Here is a 19,592-nt window from a genome sequence, read left to right on the forward strand (position 1 = left end):
GGCTGAGTAGGGAGCGCGCCATGACCTGGTGAGTTCATCATGAACCTCCGGGAAGAACGGTGAAGTTCGTTGACGAGGGGCTTGGCGGCGCCCCGGCAGGAACCATTCGTCCAGGCGGCTGCGAGCGGGTTCCTCCGGAGAGGACCACTCTAAGCCCAGCTCCTCCACAGCCTTAGTAAGGACCCGAAAAAGCTCGGAATCCAGACCCGGCGCGGGTTCGCTGTGCTCTATAGACGGCAGGGGGGCGGGGTCGAAAACCGAGCCCGACAGCTCCTCCCCGTCTGAAGCCGCTAACGACATGCTGTCGTCTTCCTCGAATTCGCTTCCGCCAAACGAGACCATGCCGCCGGCAGACGCCGGTGGACGCTGGTCGGCTTGGGAGAAACAAACAGGCGAATTTTCTCTCTGTGGAGAAGGCGAGGCACGCCGAGGGGAGGTGAGCTCGCGCTTCCCCGAGCGCTTAGTTCCTCTACCCCGCTGCTTCGTCTCCGTAGAGTGAAGCGGGAGGGATCGAGAAGCGGATTCGCTCTCTGAGAAGAAAGCTATCCGCGAGCGCAGAGAGGAGAGACTCATGTTCTCGCAATGAGGGCATTCCGTCTCTCTGAGTGCGTCTTGAGCATGGGAAACTCCCAAGCATGAGACGCACTCGCCGTGACCATCAGCGGCGTGCAGGGATATCCCACACGAATGACAGTGACGGTGCGGCATTTGCAACAACGCCGCAGGAAATTTGCTCATAGAAAAATTGCTCTTTTAGAGTTCGCCGGATGGCGGCAGAGAACAGGAACCGGCGCTGCTGAGACCAGCGAATCGCTGAGCAGAGAGGTCCAGTCCGCTGCAGTGCTTTTTCCGACGGCGAAGCTATCAGTCCGAGTAGCGAGGTAGAAGTCGTCGCTGAAGGAGAAGAAATCTGAGGACCCTACGGTGATGTGTCTGCTTATATAGCCATAAGCCCCGCCCATTTTGGCGGGCACCATCGCCATAGGTCCGTGCAGCTTCGCTGCCATTGGCTCAAAGTTTTACTTTGCAAGCACCAATGGCCGTGCAGTATTCACTGCGTTATTGTAAAGCTTCAGTCATCGGAGAAAAAGGAGTTTTCCCCATAGCGTCCTGCTACGCAGTACGAGTGAAGTATCGATAGGGAACTGTTTATTGTGGTGTTTGTGGTTTAACTCCACAATTCAGTACTACATACATATGTGTCTTTGTAATGTGTTTCAGCGATACATTTCTAACATCTGTAATGTGTTTAGAAACAATTATTTTTACCCGGACTTTAAGGTTTGATACAAAATCAAAGAAGTGAACCTGCAAATGTGTAAAAGTAAACATTTTTATGAACAGATAACTTATAGCAGACTTTATGTGTAGGCTACATCTATTGCTGGCAACATGTAAAATACAACATGCCTAGGATTGCCCAATATTTTGATGACACCACATTTCTCCTTTTTGCAGGCCATAAATCAATCTGACAGATCCTTGTCTTTCTGTTCTCTGCTTCGGTGCATTCAGTACAAGTCACATCATTAAATGATGAAAATAACAAATAGTGCCGTCACGATTATTAAATTTAGCTGACGATTAATTGACAGAGACAGAGAGATTGGTTGTTAAAGTGATAGTTCACCCCAAAATGAAAATTTTACTCACCCTCTTGTCATTTCAAACCTTTATAACTTTCTTTCTTTCTTCAGTCCCAAACTGAGTTAACAAAGAACCATGCTAACCATAATTACCTTCAGGACCTATAACAGTAATAGTATAATAGTAATGCAGACCTGTGATATTTGGTGAAAATAAGTCACCATCCTAACTTTGTAACTTTGGGAGATTATTCTAGTCCAAATGATTTCTGATTTTAAAATAAATATTTCAGGTCATTCATTAGGTACAGTCCAAAGTCAATTTTTAACTTACTTTCAGTTCTTGTTTGTATGTTTATCAGTCCTGTTTCTGGTCAGTCTTCAGTTTCCAGTTTTAAAACACCAGCAGTAATCGCGTCTCATGTGAATGACTGGCGGCTGTTCAGTGCGACTCACTTTCAGTTAGTGTTAATTTCAAGCACGCTTCCAGCTTGTGTACCTGTATATGTAGGGTAGGGCAGAGGAAGGGCAAAGAAAATGCATTGATGTGATTTGTCATAAATGAAGCATGAGAACAGGTTTAACAGGATAACTTGTTTCTCGAAGTGTAGTAGTAGAAGTTTTGTAATTCTGCATGACAAATAACAAATCTAACAAATGTCTAACAAATAACAAATCACAATCAACTAGCTACTATCTATCCGACTAACTAAGCAGTCGAATTTTAACCAATTACCTAACTGTGAATAATTTAAGCTTTAAATAATTACGATGACATTGATGTGAAGGTTATCCAAAAATTAAACTTGGTAACGCTTTAGATTACAGCCCGCAAAACTTAGTTTTAAAATACTTATAAATATATTTTTCTACATTTTCCTGACTTTTGCCAATTTATTCCCCAAACTTTGCAAATTTTTCCCCTTTACCAACAGATTTGTACTGTGTAGAGGTACATTATTGTTACAATCAGGGCCGGCTCCAGGCATTGGCAGGGGTGGGCTGAGCTCACCTCAACGTCTGTCTTGCCCACCCAATGAGAATAATAAAATAACACCAAAAATTGCAGTATTTTCTATTGGTTGAAAGCAACGTCACTCTTCACTCACAGAGCAGCTTAAGTTTGTAACAGAGATGCTGGTGGAAGCAAAATAATGTGCAAAGGAATTTTAGGCACACTGCACGCTTGCTTTGAGTTTATTATAAACAGCATGTAAAATTAATTGTGCAGTAAAATCAGATTTATTTATTATAACGGGAGGATCTTATTTTGTGAAGGAGAAGTATGACGCCTCACGCGAGCGGAAACATTAACAAACAGCTATTTTCTGCTTGCAATATTTATGCTAGATTTTAACCAATCGACCGTCAGGAATAAATGAAAAATCCAGCTTCTGGAGCTCTCGCTTCAGAAATAAATCTGTCTTCCTCCATCTCAAACACCCCAATTCATGCTGAAGGTGCAGCGAAACACTGTGCAAACGAGTTTAGTTTAGGCGCGCTGCGCGCTCACGGACCTCATATACAACAGCAGATATGATGTGAAGTTCACCGTGAAGTGTAATTAGATTCATTCATTTAAAACTGGAGTTTTTGCGAAATTAAACAGAAGTCAGTGATCGTTCAGTAATGGGGAATGTTCTTAGCCTTAGGCTTCTATTTATGTCCAGTTTACATAACCTGTAAACTGGTAAAACGCGTAAAACATCAATAAAATCAAACGCACACTATTACTTGTACAAATACTGCATGTATTGAAGTCATATGTTGAAAGTCACCCAACAGCAATATGAAAGACTGAGAGCATGATAATAAACTCGTTTAAAAATCAGGGTTATTTCATAAAACATCTTTTTTACTTTTTCTAATACATATACAAACATGACTTTTGTGTTGTTTAAAACTAAATATGAACTTTTTTTAGATGTTTCAGTTTTAAAAACGCAGATCGTCTTTTCTGTTGTTTTGACCTGTTTTTCGGCAAATAAATGCAAATAAAAACAACATTTTATGTGAAATTTGAGGAAAATGTTGTTAGACGTTCACAGAAATAAACAAAACCGAACATTTTACCAAAACATATTGAAATGAAAAGCATTTCTTAAAATGGTTTCTTATTTTTTCTCTGGTTGGGGTATATGCCCACCCAGGATACCTGATAGCCCACCCTTCTGCACCTGGCAGGAACCGGGCCTGGTTACAATTAGTTACGCTGTAAATTATTTTATATTATGCGGTATATTGTGGGCTGTAATCTAAAGCGTTACCTGAAACTTTAATAAAACAGTTTAATACACGGCTCATTGGAATGCTTGATTCTGATTGGCCAGTCGGGACCTTTGCAGGTTCGTTACTCCCAGTTATACCATGGTCTGTTTGAATACTGGATTCTGATTGGCTGGAAGGTGTGCATTAAAAGCCTTTAACGCACAGGTAGCTCCAGTCAGTTTGATTACATTTACAATTAACTGACAAAATAACCATCATTTTCCCCTGTTTGACCTAAAATGACACTAAACATCAATAAAAGCTTTAACTTGGCAAATAACCATGGTATAAGCGGGATGATCCACGGCTAGCCGTGCATTAAAGGATTTTAATGCACTTCGCGGAGGCGACCTCCACGTCGTGCATTAATATCCTTTAATGCACGGCTAGCCGACCAATCTGGACCCAGCAGACAGAGGGATCTCAGCGGGAGGAGTCGATGCCGCCGGACTCCCTTCGAGGGTAGAGGCCGCTGGGCTCCAGTCCAGAGTTTGGACCGCCGGACTCCCTTCCGCGGTCGAGACTGCCGGAACCCCGTCCAGGATCGAGACCGCCGGGCTCCCTTCCAGGGTTGAGGTCGTCGGATTCCCCTCCAGGGTTGAGGCCGCCAGTGTCCTGTTCCCGCCGCAGATCACTGCCGGCCTCCCAGCTGGTGCCCAGGCCTGTCGAGTCGACGCTGTTTGTGTGTTTTGTCCTTGTTTGCTGCCCAGCTGCCAGAGAGCGCTGCCCAGCCGTCGGAGATGCTGCCCAGCTGCCAGAGAGCGCTGCCCAGCCGCCGACATCCTGTCCTGTCATGTCGACATCCAGGCCTGCCCAGCCGGTGATAGCCGGCCTCCCAGTCGGCCATCCAGCCGGCACCATGTCCTGTCCAGCCGGCCATCCAGCCGGTGCCACGTGTTGTCCAGCCGGCCATCCAGCCGGCACCATGTCCTGTCCAGCCGGCCATCCAGCCGGTGCCACGTGTTGTCCAGCCGGCCATCCAGCCGGCACCATGTCCAGTCCATGGTTTTTTTTTCTCTATGTATCACGTTTTTGGTCGTGTTTTGTATAGTTATGTTTTTTGTCGCAGTCTGTGTAGTCTTGTTTGTCCCTAGAGGAGCATCAGGATGCTGCTCCTTAAGGAGGGCCTTCTGTCATGGTTCTGCCCCACCTTGTCTTGCTTTTCTTGACCTAGTGGCAGAACCATGATAGAACCTCTTGTTTTATGTGGAGAGAGTCATTTTGACCCTGTCGGCCTTCGATACTCTCTCCGGTCCTTGTCTGTGTGCCCGCCCTTTTGTATCTCTCGTTACTGGTTGATTATTAGTTCATGCCCCACACCTGTTCCCCTTTGATTTGTCCCTTTATTTAATGCCCCTGTGTTCTCTGTCTTGTGTCGGTTCATTGTACTCTGTCGTGTTTCATGTGGGTGAGTTCTTGTCCTGTTAAGTGTAGCTTAGTCCTGTGTAATATGTTGTTAATGTTATTTTTAGTCTTGTTTAGTGTAGTTAGTCTTTGTTCTTATTATACCCTTGTTTTCCCCCTCGTGGGTTTTTGTTTTGTGTGTTTTATTTATTAAAAAGCCTTGTTTAACCCCTTACCCGCTGTCTGCGTCTGGGTCCTTGTCTCCGTGTCTCACCCCGAGACTCATGACAGGACTGATAACGAGGACATAAAGAGAAACGATTGTGCGAGAGTAATGTCTGTATTTCCAGACTTTGACATTTGATTATTATGCACAGTATTTAAGGAAAATATGTAAGGGATAATAGCCGTGCGTTAAAGGGTTTAATGCATGACGTGGAGGCCAAGAACCACCCGACGCGAAGTGCATTAAAACCCTTTAGCGCACGGCTAGCTGTGGATTATCCCACTTATACCATGGTGTTTTGCCAAGTTAAATCTTTTATTGATGTTTACAGTGAAATTTTAGATCAAACAGGTGAAAATTAAAGTGATTTTGTCAGTTAAATTTCAAATGTAATCAAACTTACTGGAGCTACCTGTGCGTTAAAGGGTTTTAATGCACACCTTCCAGCCAATCAGAATCGAGTATTCAAAAAGACCATGGTATAAATTAAGTTATTTATTTACACTGTGTTCTGCAGTTATCGTATTTAATGCTGTACTATTAAATATTTAGATTGACTATTTATTTAAGATTTGAGTTGGATTTTACAAGAAGGTGCATGAAACTTTGTAAATAACTTTGGAGATTTAATCTTCATGGTCATGTGGATCTTTAACGTACAGTATATGAGGTCAAATTAAATGTGTGATGCATTAATGCTTGTAATCGTTCACCCATTACTTTTTGCAATCTAACTTGAGTTCACTAACTCACCATTTTTGTCGCCCCTTGTCTCCAAAATGTAGGCATGGGTCAGAGTTTACTTATAGGTGTGCACATTCTCCCTTCAAGTTTGCTTTTAATAGATCACAATTTTGCGTGGAAGCTGGCGTTCGCATGTTTCCAGCCCCGTTTTCTGTGCAACATTTATAAATGAGACCCCTGACACACTGTCGGGGCTTATTTCTGCGATAACAACCGGCTGCCTGTACATTATCCCTTACATAACATGCTGCAAAACGGCATCAGCATTAAAGCAAGAACTGAAAATGAAGTAAAGAAACAGAAAGCTTATAGGCAAACCAATTAGCAACTTAACCTACTGTATTTAATATGTAAGGAAAATACACAATTCTACTTAATTATTATAACACATGACATATTAAACCAAGGCATGACAGTATAAATAAAAAGTCAAGTCATTTTAATTTGTCAAGAATTTGTTTATTGTTTATTTATTGTTTATTTTCGGGAAAAATATCTTTGAGTAGATTTTATGGTGCTGCATGTTCATTAGCTTGACATTACACAAAGGGTTAAAACTACATGGAAAGAAGAACTAGAAATCGATATTGATGATGAAACATGGGATGACATTTGGTTATGCAGATATCTGTTTGTACTCGGACAAGAGAAATACAATGAAAAATCATTCATAAATTACATATTTCCTCTCATTGCAGGCATTGTTTCAATTGCCTGTCTGTCCAAATGTAAATTGAGATTGGTACTTTAACACACTGTCTGTGGACATGTACTAGATTACAGAGATATTGGGTTTTGGTAGTAGGGGAAAGATCTTTAATGTCCATCTGGATCTGGACCCAGTCTCGTTTCTGTTGGGCATTCCCGATGGACTCATGGATACATCTGCTGGAAGGAAATAATATAATCTTCGAACCTTCGCTGCCAGAAAAAACATCTTGCTAGATTGGATCAATGATAAAGCTCCATCACTTAAAGGTTTAGGTAAGACTATTTTAGAGTTGATTCCATTGGAGCGTCTAATTTATGTATTAAATCAGAAAACAGGCCAGTTTTTTAAGGTCTGGACCCCTATCTGGACTGTTTGGAAACTCAGCTTTATTCTATTGTATTACAAGGTGTACTGTAATTGCTATATCCACGTGTATTCTTTTGTTCTCCATTTTGTGTTGTTGATTAATTATTATTTCTCTGATTATGAATTAAGGATTTGTTTTATATTTTTAATCTGAGCAGGAGTTTTTTGTTAGTTACTTATTTATTTTTGTCATAGTTGTTGTTCTTTTTGTTTCCTTTGAGATATTTTTATGACTTAAATTCGATAAAAGGGGGGGGGATCAGTCATCATTTACTCAATCGAGTTGTTCCAGATCTGTATACATTTATTTTGTTCTTATCATGACAACAGTATCATAGTGGTAAAAAAATTACAATGGTAGTCAAAAGTACTCCAGAACTGTTTGCTTTCTTCAAAATATCTTATTTTTTGTTTAACAGAACAAAGAAATTTATAAAGCAGTTTATCCTACTTTGTTAGTCAATGATGGCCAATAACTGTTTGGTTACAAGCGTTCTTCCAAATATCTTTCTCTGTGTTCATCAGAACAAAGAAATATATACAGATTTGGAGCAACTTGAGGGTGAGTGCCATAAATTAAGAGAGAATTTTTATTTTCGGGTGTATCCTTTAATGATACAATTACACTTGGACTAATATTTGTTTTCAAAAAAGGAGACAAACAACTATTCATTTTTCACACAGTCAAATTTCTTGAAAACCAGTTCACATGCAGAAATGAGCTCATGCAAGTGTTATGAATCAACACCATAGTATTTTAGTAATAGTTAAAATCATCAACAGTTAATGCTAAAACAGGATGATTACAGTTCTTTAATACTCTAAATACCTGCCCGAGTATGATAAAGAAAGGAACTGCTTTTTCCAAGATGCTGAGATAAAAAATCTACTAATCTCCCAACCCATGAGAAAATGAGCATATATTGTGATGATGAGTCTGTGGAATGCATTTAAAGGAACTAGCTATTCACACACAAATTAAATTTCTGTCATCTCTTGTCGTTTTTTATTCTGATTGCACATCTGAAAACAGAAAGCTAAGGCAGTTGAAGACTGGACAAACGATGGCAGCCGAACATGTGGTATAATGAACACACTCAGGCTCTAAAGAAAGCGGCCAGAAAAATGAGCATCACGGTTCCAAAGCAATTGTATTGACAGGCACGCCCACATTACTTGTGTATACATTTGGGCGGTCTTAGTCAAATCGTATCACGAACTTACGTAGATTTGTGGGGGTGTGGTTACACGAGACATTTCAGGAAGGTCTGGGTGAGCATTCGCTTTTAGATAGAATGCATCTTTTGTTCCGACACTTTAATTTCAATTTCAATTTTACGTGTCTAATACATGCATGGGAAACTTATAACACACCAAAGACACAGACAAACACGTATTTGACCCCTTTAATTCCACACACATTAAAACGAAATATTTACTAATTATATAAACATGTAGTGATAATGTACAGTCAGCTGGCCGTTATCAAAAAAGGAAACCTGACAGGGTTCTGATGTAAAGCTTTTATTTTGTAATAAACATTGCAAAACACCTACCTTATGTCTTTTCGCAATGCATACACTGTTAAGTCTTAAGGAATTTGCCGGATGAAGATCAAGCCCTTAACGCCCTTAAAGTGATCACCCAAAAATAAAAATTCTGTCATCATTCATCCCCCCACCCCTTGTCATTTCAAACCTGTATGACTTTCTTTCTTCCGCTGAACACAAAAGAAGATATTTTAAAGAATGTTGTTAACTGGACCCCATTCACTTGCATTGGTTTTGTGTCCATACAATAAAAGTGAATGGGGTCCAGTGTTGTTCGGTTAGCAATTTTCTTCAAAATATCTTCTTTTGTGTTTTGCGGAAGAAAGTCATACAGGTTTAAAATGAGAAGAGGGTGAGTAAATAATGACAGAATTTATTTTTGGGTGAACGATCACTTTAACAGTATACAGTACTACAACTAGACATTACAGTGTATGGCATTCGTGCACATGTTCCCAATCTGACTGAACTATATTACTATCAAAAAACATCCTGATATTTCAATAAAATATATGATAAAACCCTATAAATGTACAATATCTGCCATGGAAACAATGACTCAGCCGCAGACAGAAGGAAGGCAGTAACATATTTTATTGTAGTGGAGACACAAAACATTGTTTTAATAAAATCATGTTGAGTTTGGCATTTTCTGCTCAAACATGACCTTTATAATTACACTTTAAGGCTAAATTCATCTCTATCAGCATGCAGTTTGGTGTTTACAATAAATGTATGTAAAATGTGAACCATTATTTATCACACAGACAGACAGACAGACACAAAGCAGTGATTTTAAAGGCAAAGCTCACTCAAAGATAAAAAATGATGGTTGTCATTGTTTACTCATTTATACTGTTTTCCATTAAAGTCAAAAAAGCATTTTGAAAAAAAAATGCCATTGCTCTTTTGCTTAGTTTGTTCTTTTTGTTTCAAGTAAAAAAGAAGACCACATTCTGAGGTTTGAAATGGCATGGATGTGAGTGAGTAAATAATGACAGAAATTTCATTCTTGAGCAAACTTTAATTTAAGTCTGATTAGAAAACAGCAGTACACTTAAAGTGATAGTTCACCAAAAAAAGACAATTCTGTCATTTACTCACCCTCCTGTCATTTCAAACCTGTATGACTTCATTTCTTCCGCAGAACACAAATGCAGATAATTTGAAGAATGTTGTTAACTGGCACCCATTCACTTGCATTGGTTTTGTGCCCATACAAGTGAATGGGGTCCAGTGCTGTTCGGTTACCAACTTTCTTCAAAATATCTTCTTTTGTGTTCTGCGGAAGAAAGAAAGTCATACAGGTGTAAAATGACAAGAGGGTGAGAAAATGAGGACAGAATTTTCATTTTTGGGTGAACTATCACTTTAACAAGACTAACACACATAAACACTTAAAGGTGTTTATCAAAGAGACAGGGAAACAACCATTGGCAACAACTGGGGTAACTGGAATTGTACATCTGTGATTTCGCTCACAGGGTTTCCACGCAGATCCAGTCTGGTCAATTTGGGGCAGGACGCCAAGACTTCAAGATCAGATAGTTTACAGATTTCCAGAAATGCATTAAGAAAAATGTCTGCTTGTTTGGTCACAATGAATCACAGTTACACCCTCTATGAGACATACAGAGTCAGAACGATATTAACATTCAAATTCAGAGCAATAGATATTAACATTCATATCATTAATACACATTTTAAATACAGACTGTATTTCTTTGGAAAAAAGGATACGATTATTCTTCAGAGAGATTTCCTCCAGTTTAGGCAGATTGTACATGCCCTCCAGATTTTCAATGGCATTATCATCTGCTTCCAGAACCTGTGTTTGATAAAATCATTGGAGAAACAACCTTCCATTTACATCATTCATACAAACGGGACGATTCAAAAGAATGATGGCATAAGATTGTTTTACGTGAAAATAGAAAAACAGAGCGCTGTTTCACCTCTAGACATCGCAGCATGGCAAACTGAGGCGGCAGCCTCACAAGCTGATTGGAGGAGAGATTGATGTGCGTCACCAAGAGAAGCTGATCAAGGTGGCACAGGGTCGTCAGGTTCTATGAAAGGATACACATGAATATCATCATCTCAGACACTTTTTGCTAACAAACATTTTATAAAGGCATGTTAACTAGTTTACAAATAGTTTTCATGTGACCTTCACTTTAGTCACAGTAGTAGAAGTCACAGAAACACCCAAGAAAGTTTCAGGAAATCCAAATGCTTGGTGCAATAACAGACAATTTACAGGCGTCACTTTGTAATCCCTGTGGTTTGGTAAACCAGGTGTATCTGCTATTGTTACTAAGCTGACAAATACAAGGAAGAAATTGATTTGGCTTTCTCATTTGACTGTCATGTCCCTCCATTCAGAATACGCACATTTAAAAGGTGTTTCTATTCAAAGGGGTGTGAGGCTGACTGTAAATCCCTAAATGTATTCAATATACAGATGGGTAATATGTCCTTTCACATGCCGAAGGTTTATTAAGATTTTCAATGTTCGATACCGAATATTACTCATGTTCATGTCATCATATTTGTGTAAAACATCAACCCCCTCACATGACACATATTAAACAATGCAGTTAGTCATTACACAAGCCAGTTGAAATGTTTACAATGCAGCCTTGCATGCATTCATCCGGTGTACCGGGAAGCTTCCATTTCACATACGGAGATGTTTCCTTTTTCATAACGTATGAGATATTCATCTTAACACACTGACCAGGCTTCGTGCCCTTACCTTATTTGACAGACTGAACACTCGAACCTCTGCATACTCCATTTTCAGAATGGTGTTTTCAATCAGAAACTTACTGCACAGGTCACTGTAGTAGGAAGACCGCATAGGGTCCACCTCCTGTTTTACAGAGAGAGAACTTTTCATTGAAAAGTTTTATACCCTGACATTGTTAGAAAAACCTTTTTATTTCAACCTCAGAATCAGCTAAACTTTATTATGTACCCATTGTTATAGGGGTTAATATGAATTGTTTAGGATTTATCCTTTGTTACTGTATATATCGTCTGAGCTGCATGCCAAAACAAGGTTTTAAACAAGTTGTGCCAGAAGAATCTGTATTCAGCAGTAGTCAGTATAAGAAGTGTGAGACTTGTCAGGTTCTCAAAGTATGTTCTCACTTTAAGGGTTTGAAAATGAGCCAAAGTCTCCTTCTCGTGACCCAGTGGATCCAGAGCTCTCATTAAGAGTATTATCGTCAGCAGACACCCTAAAAAAAATTCATCTGTCAGGGTCAATTTAATAACTGTGACGCTATGTCAAGTATGCATGTACAAAACACACACACGTGCTTGACTCACATTTGTTTTGTGGTTCGAGTTCCAGCAGTTGATTGCAGGACTGAAGTTCAGCCTGAAGCACTGAGGTCTTCTCTACAGATAACTCACTCCTGACACACAAACACACAGTCATCACAATTATAAGATTTTGTCTTTAATAAACTTACTGAGAGACACATGCAACTTAATTCGTCATCTTTTGTTCTTCAAAATACCAGTGTGTTTATACACATGCGCCTTAAAGAGTCATTAATTATCATATTCACTGTGAGCATCTCAGCCTAGTGAAGCTGCGAGAGTCCAGGTCAAAAAAAGAATAAAAGAGATTCTTTAAAGAATTTTTAAAGGTCTTTCTGTCATATTGGAACTTTTCCTGGATGGCCGCTTTTCGAACGTTGATCAGACTAGCTGGAACTACCTGTGCATTAAACAGCCAATCAGAATGGAGTATTCAGACAGCCCATGGTATAATAGCTATTAAACGTATTATTTATATTCAGAGCATAATTTACTTAATATTAGGGATGTAACGATACACTACTTTGCCGATTCAATACTATCCCGATACTTGTGTGCCGATTCAATATATATTGCGATTATTGAGTATTGCGATTATATAACTATTGCGAGTCGATATTACAATTTATTTTGATTTTTGTTTGCTTATTAAAGACTAGGAAAATACTTGATCATACCATTGAAGAGACTGTAACTATGAGTCATATTAACAAAAACAATGCATCACATCTTTCTGAACTTTTATTTCAGGAGCATACACAGTGTATATTTTAAAGTACCTTGAACCATGAAACTCAGTGTATGGCAGAGTTTGCATACCGTTTTAGTCATGTCTAGCGCTGCTTTTCCTGGTAAAGTGTAAAATCCAAAGTGTTTCCACACTTGGGATTTGAAACGTGAAGGTGCCGAAATAATTTCCGAGCTTTGATCCGCTGACTCGGCCATGATTTTTGCGTCCTCACGCCATCTTAAAACGGATACGACATCGTCTAATACAGATACAAACATATGCTTTACGCCCTCTGTTGGAATAAAAGTGGTAACTCCACCACCTCTTAGGAGAAGTAAAATAAAAAAATTAATCGATTCGGAGATAAACCAATCGATTTTTAAATCGTTTTAAAAAGAATTGCAATAGTTAGGTGAATCGATTTTTCCCAACACCCCTACTTAATACTGTGTCAAAAAAAAGAAAAAATGGTAATCAACCAATTAAAACGATTCGTTCTGCATATTGGAGTAAGTTTTTACACTCACATGCAAAAACAAATTGTTTATAGTTGAATTGGTAAAAATAAACATAAATGTGACCCTGCACAACAAAACCAGTCTTAAGGGTCAATTTTTTGAAATTTTTACATCATCTCAGCTTTCTACGCATGTATGGCTTGTTAGGATAGGCTGAGATGATACTATTTGTGACCCTGGACAACAAAACCAGTCTTATGGGTCAATTTTCGAAATTGAGATTTTTACATAATCTGAAAGCCGAATAAATAAACTTTCTATAGATATACGAGTTGTTAGAATAGGACAATATCTGGCTGAGATACAACCGTTTAAAGCTCAGGAATCTGAGAGCGTAAAAAAATCAAAATATCGAGAAAATTGCCTTTGAAGTTGTTAATCAGGGGCACTGTGGCAGACCATCCACTCACAAAAATAAAGTTTTTATATATTTAAGGTAGGAAATTTACAAAATATCTTCATGGAACATGATCTTTACTTAATATCCTAATGATTTTTGGCATAAAAGAAAAATCGATAATTTTGACCCATACAATGTATTTTTGTCTTTTACTCAAAATGTTCCCGTGCTACTTAAGACTGGTTTTGTGATCCAGGGTCACATTTAAGCTCTGGAATCTGAGGGTGCAAAAAAATCGAAATATTCAGGAAATCGCCTTTGAAGTTGTTGACCAGAGGGCTGTAGTAGGCCGCTCATGTTCTCGTGCTACTTAAGAAAACTGTGCTGTAAAAATGGCATAACTGTAAGCTTACAATAATAATTTTTAAGTTGTGAGAAGGTTGGAGTAAAGTCTGTGTTATGTCATTTGACTTCAACCCATGTAAAGCACGAAACTGCAGTTTTATGTTTCAAACAGAGGTGGCGATAGAAAAGCAAAAGGTACAGATTGCAGCATCAATATTGTGTCAAAAACAAAGAAAAAATGTTAGTCATCAGACACTTTGATGTAAAAAATAACCAGCATTTGTAGCAATATGTAATCCAGATCAATATGTGATCCATATTGTTGAAATCCAGTAGTTTTTAATTTACAGGGAGTCTATACAGTCAAACAAACGTTTTTAACCATAAATTCATTGGCCACCTAAGTAGAATCATGGCAAATTAAGTGTCACCAGACATCATCTTGGCTCTGTGCCGTGTCACCACTTGAAAATCTGGGTACTGAAGAAAAAAACTGCCAAAAAGATCCACTGATCTAAGCATGAGTATGTAGAAACACACAGAGCTGTACCTGAAGAGTTCCTGGTCTGTGGCGGTATCTCTGCACCAGCTTTCAACAGAACCTACAATAAGACAAGAACGTCTTTCAGGCATCATTCTCAACAAATACACAAAGCTATTGGAAAACAGCTGTTTCTTCCCGCAAAAATCGGTTCTTGTGTTCCTCACCTGCGTAGAGAGCACAGTCTCTGTGTGTGTGTTTCTCTGTCCAGTGGATGGTCAGGCTGTGTTCATTATTGATGTCGCTGATACAGCCGGCCGGAAGGTCACACAGCTAATGGACACAGTTAACATGTTGTGTAGATAAGTGGATAATTATATATTCATTTTTTTGTGCTGCAGTCATGGCATAATTTTGTAGGCCAAAACCTGAAAACAAACTCGTCCTAAAGTCAATATTTAAATTGAACGGGTTTTTGGTTAAATGCCTGAAATAAGATATTTTATGTTTTGTTTTACGATATAACATGGGTAGGGCTGTGCTATATATCGAAATATATAACGCAAATGTGCATATCGCAATATGCATATTGGAAGTGCTTCGATATAAGTGCTTTTTTCGATATATTTTAAAACAATTTCGTGGATCTTTCGTGGAAGACATGTCGTATCGCATATCACATTACTTAGCATGCTATCACACTTTTCTTTTTCTGTAATATCGCACAGCCCTAAACATGGGGGTAAAAATGCTTTATATTTACTATCTCTCCAAAAAAAAAGATTAAATCTGCTGAAGAATACCCAGACAGGGCTATGACGAAAACGTGGATGAGCACTTCTCCAGTCCACCTGAAGAGGCTGACCATCTAACACCAACATCAGACCCACAGACAGAGCCTGAGAGAGACACATGAATTCACAGTCATGTTGTGTATAAATAGCACACAGTTTAATTCCTCATCTGTATCGGGACTCACATGATCGGGTTTGGAGAAAGCAACAGCAACCGTCTCGCCCTCCCTACTGACGTACACACAACTGATCATCTCCTCTCGCTCCGCTACAAACACACACAGCAGTGATACGGAGGCGTGTCTTTCATAAAGTGTAGGAAATCAAATCAAACACAGTACACACACACACCTCTGCCCAGCAGCCAGCGATAGTAAAACCAGGAGCTCTGGTCATTGGGGTCGGTGAAGAAGGCGTTATGCACCAGCTCATACTCTAGAAAATGAAAGATAAATCACAACAAACAGAATCCTTGATTCTGATTGGTCAATCACAGCATTCAGCATATTTTTGTATAATAAAGAGAGTTGATATGCCTTTCAGTAGCTGTTCCTCGCAGACTCTGTGTGAGTAAGTTTGAGGTGAGGCTGTGGGGGAGGAGCTTGCATTGGGGGCGGAGTCAGATGCAGACTGTGGGTGGAGCTGCGGTAACAGCGTGCTTCGGTAATGCCAGCTGGAGTAGTTGGAAAAATTGGAGCCGATCAGACGATCTGTAAACTGCAGCTCCTGCTCGACAGAAACGCCAGACGCTTTGACCACCATCCGCCTGTAATCCCAGCAATGAACTGAAAGAGAAAACAAAGATGAATACTTTTAAAAATCTCTTTTCTTCGGCTCATTGTTCTCAATCTCAATTTCGCAGTCTTACAGTTGCGTTCATCCAGGCTGAGGCAGCGATCGCAGAGACTGAGTTCTCGTGTCCAGTCGGGCCTGGGCATGCGTGCCGTGACCCAGGTGCGGTGGTGCCAGCTGCCGTAAGATTTGTGGTTCACTTTCAGACAGGCCTCGATGAAGTTCAGCTCAGTCTCAAAGAGCTTCTGCACATCCTCCTTTTCTCTAGAGGCCATAGTAGAAACATCCAGAGAGAAATATGTTTGAACAAATACATCCTGAAACTCAAAACACCCTGGTTAGTTCAGAAACAGCTTTTATTGAAACCAAGCTGCCAACACGCAGATTTTGTCTCCATATGACGACATAGTGCAATGACCTCTGCAGAAGATGATCAACGCCTACTTCTACATCATTGCCCTTGTAGCCCCTCCCACCGATTCTCACATGTAGTAGGAGAAGAGATGCAAACACAGGATTACTCAAACAACAAAGCAATGAAGATGCCTCTGAAGATTACAACATGCTGTGCATTGAATTCCTTGTGATCGCAACACACTTTCATTGGTTCACTTTATTTTACTGCAAAACTGCCAATCATAACAGTGACATTTGTCTGTCAGTGTCTCTCAAAGAGAGGGTCAAAACCAGGATAGAAAATAGCCTAATTCTTCTGAACTCTGATGTAAAAACCCATCTTGCTAACATTATAAGTGAAACTCAAAGAACATTATAAATCTCAACACAACTGCAGTAAATGACACCTACACATTTAGATTTACGCATTTGGCCAAGTGACTTGCATTGCATTGTACTGTACATTTGTTTCTGATTATGTGCAATCCCCTGGGATAGAACCCATGACCTTGCCGTTGCTAGTGCCATGCTCTAACCACTGAGCCACAGGAAAGCTGTAAGTACAGGTTTTACCCTAACGTCTCCAGATGCATCAGAATTTCTCTCCTGTAGTTCCACAGGGTGGCGAAGTCTGGGTTGGAGGACAGAAGCTGCTGTGTCAACTGCAAAGCTTCCTCATCGTTTTCTCCAGCACTCCTCTGACAGACAGAAGTAAAACACTACTAAATAACAGACTCGACCCTTGACTTAAGTACAACCACACAACGCAACAAACCTTTTTTAACACAGCATCTCGAGCAGATACAAACACTTTTAACTTTTTCTCTCTTTCTTTCCTTTTTTCCTCCTCCTGCTGTGCCGTCGACTTCACTTTCACACGTCCGTGCTAAAAATGACATAAAAAGAGAGGAGGTCTGGTACTTTTTAAGAATGGCAAGAACAAAAAAAAATGTTTTTCCCAAATTCACTGACATTTGACATCATCTCCAGAAATGAGTATGTCACATGAATACAATTGATGATGTAAATACAATTACAATTTGCGAAAGAAAGCCCAGTGCTAAAGAAAAAGGATGAATATATAAGGGGCAACTCACCATTATTCACCACAGGATAAAGTCCTATAAACAAAAGTGGGCAGATTTCCGTTATTGGTTTATGGGTTAAATATTTTCGTTAAAGAGACGACGCGGACACGATGAATATAAACGTGCGTCTGAAAATGGAAAATGCACGCGCAATAACATGACAGACTGTTTGTTTTGAGGTCTGCATCATTCATATCAGTGCACCCCTCATCAGCATTAACAAATGAATGACATCTCTGATGTCAAACTGATGAGATGTAAACCAGCATAAGATGTAGCTCGTCATGCATGAAACTTTACAAGATTCATTCTGATCCTTGCCTTAAACCGCGGATGTTTAGCGCTATAAACGGGTTTGAATTAAATGTTTTACCTCGATCTTTGATTTCAGGATGTACTGTGCTGGACATGGACACAGTGCTGCTGTACTACAATTGACTCTTCCGGCGCATCGTACAAACGTCACATGCTGTCATGCCGGTGTACGAGACTGCTGTCGACCTCTAGTGGACAAAAGTTGCGTGGCGATCCATGTACATAATGCAAATCACAGATTTCAGAAGAAAACTTTAATAAAAAGGTATTATTCTTTTTGTTTAAAGTGTCAATAAATTAATAAGCGGGTCACTGGATCTAAATGGGTGTGTTTAAAATTAAAATGATCATAGGGCGGGGTTTATTGGCTCAGGTCTCGTGGCTCCGCTAAGCTTCTTATCGCTGACAGAGATGGACCAGTTGCGATCAATTAATAATTGCTGGCATTTTTGATGTGATTTTTAGAGACAGAGATTTTATAAAGATGCTGATTCTTGCATTGAACAGATTTTAAGTTATTTATTGTACAAACATCGTGTAAGTAATACCCATAGACCAGTAATACCAAACGCTAACTCTAGGTGGCAGGCGTTTCCTCATTTTTAGGAGTGGGTCTGATTATCAGAATCAGAATCAGAAGAGCTTTATTGCCAAGTGTGCTTGCACACACAAGGAATTGTCTTTGGTGTTGGAAGCTTCTAGTACAGACATTCAACACAATGACAATACAATATAATACGATTTACAGTCTAAAAGATTCTAAAATATGCATATATAAAATAAAGACTATTTTACAGAAAATGGGGGATAATAACACATAAGAGACATTGTATAGGGTAGTATATAGTAGAATATACATATTAACAGATTGTATGTACACTTGTGCAAATGGATAATTTAGTAAGTAGAGGTAGTGTTATATACATGTATACATAAGATGTAGATATAATAAGGCACTATAGTGCACACTATAGGAGTAGTGGAAGTGGAATGTTGCTCTTAAGGGGCAGTTATCTGTTTAGGAGGGAGATTGCCTGGGGGAAGAAGCTGCTTCTGTGTCTGTAAGTCCTGGTGTTTGGTGCTCTAAAGCGCCGGCCAGAGGGCAACAGATCAAAAAGTTTGTGTGCTGGGTGTGTGGAGTCAATGATGATTTTTCTTGCCCTGTTTTTCCCTCTGGAATCGTACAGGTCCTGAAGTGAGGGCAGAGGAGCACCAATAATCTTCTCAGCACTACGAACTGTCCGTTGTAGTCTTCGTAGGTCTGATTTGGTGGCCGAGCCATACCAAACAGTAATTGAAGTGCACAGAACAGATTCGATGACCACTGAGTAGAACTGGGTCAGTAGCTCCTGTGGTTGGTTGAACTTCCTCAATTGACGGAGGAAGTATAACCTCTGCTGGGCCTTCTTTACAATGGAGTCTATGTGGGACTCCCACTTCAGGTCCTGAGAGATGGTGGAGCCCAGGAACCTGAATGACTCCACAGTATCCACAGTGCTGTCCAGGATGGTGAGGGGAGGAAGTGATGGAGGGTTCCTTCTGAAATCCACTATCATCTCCATTGTCTTGAATGCATTCAGCTCTAGGTTGTTTTGACTACACCAGGCAGCCAGCTGAGCAACCTCCTTTCTGTAAGCAGATTCATCACCGTCTTGAATAAAGCC

At 39.8% G+C, this 19,592-nt stretch overlaps 2 protein-coding genes across 3 annotated transcripts in view; both read right to left on the reverse strand.

Moving 5' to 3' along the window:
* The window catches only part of tgm1 (transglutaminase 1, K polypeptide), a 31,954-nt gene extending 29,890 nt beyond the window's left edge, over positions 1–2,064 (reverse strand). Inside the window, exons 1-2 of one of the 2 annotated variants that reach the window (XM_057363351.1) lie at positions 1,921–2,064; positions 1,654–1,748 (exon numbers count right to left, since the gene is read on the reverse strand). In XM_057363351.1, coding sequence (XP_057219334.1) covers positions 1,654–1,664 — 11 coding nt within the window. In that variant the 5' untranslated portion in view covers positions 1,665–1,748; positions 1,921–2,064. The remainder of the gene's footprint in view (positions 1–1,653; positions 1,749–1,920) is intronic. The other variant, XM_057363352.1, reaches the window with a different exon arrangement.
* A 7,736-nt stretch (positions 2,065–9,800) lies between these two features.
* On the reverse strand, positions 9,801–18,098 carry rabggta (Rab geranylgeranyltransferase subunit alpha). The gene is made up of 17 exons (XM_057363336.1): positions 17,987–18,098; positions 17,623–17,646; positions 17,301–17,411; positions 17,099–17,223; positions 16,206–16,393; positions 15,874–16,122; positions 15,689–15,772; positions 15,523–15,605; positions 15,347–15,442; positions 14,771–14,876; positions 14,613–14,664; positions 12,133–12,221; positions 11,953–12,041; positions 11,555–11,671; positions 10,752–10,865; positions 10,537–10,624; positions 9,801–10,355 (listed from the first exon to the last, which is right to left on the reverse strand). Exons 2-17 carry the CDS (start codon positions 17,623–17,625, stop codon positions 10,207–10,209), a joined length of 1,743 nt encoding a protein of 580 aa, XP_057219319.1. The 5' UTR covers positions 17,626–17,646; positions 17,987–18,098; the 3' UTR covers positions 9,801–10,206.
* Positions 18,099–19,592: the final 1,494 nt, after the last annotated feature.

Source organism: Triplophysa rosa, linkage group LG21, assembly GCF_024868665.1.
Source record: "Triplophysa rosa linkage group LG21, Trosa_1v2, whole genome shotgun sequence".
Classification (NCBI taxonomy): Eukaryota; Metazoa; Chordata; class Actinopteri; order Cypriniformes; family Nemacheilidae; genus Triplophysa; species Triplophysa rosa.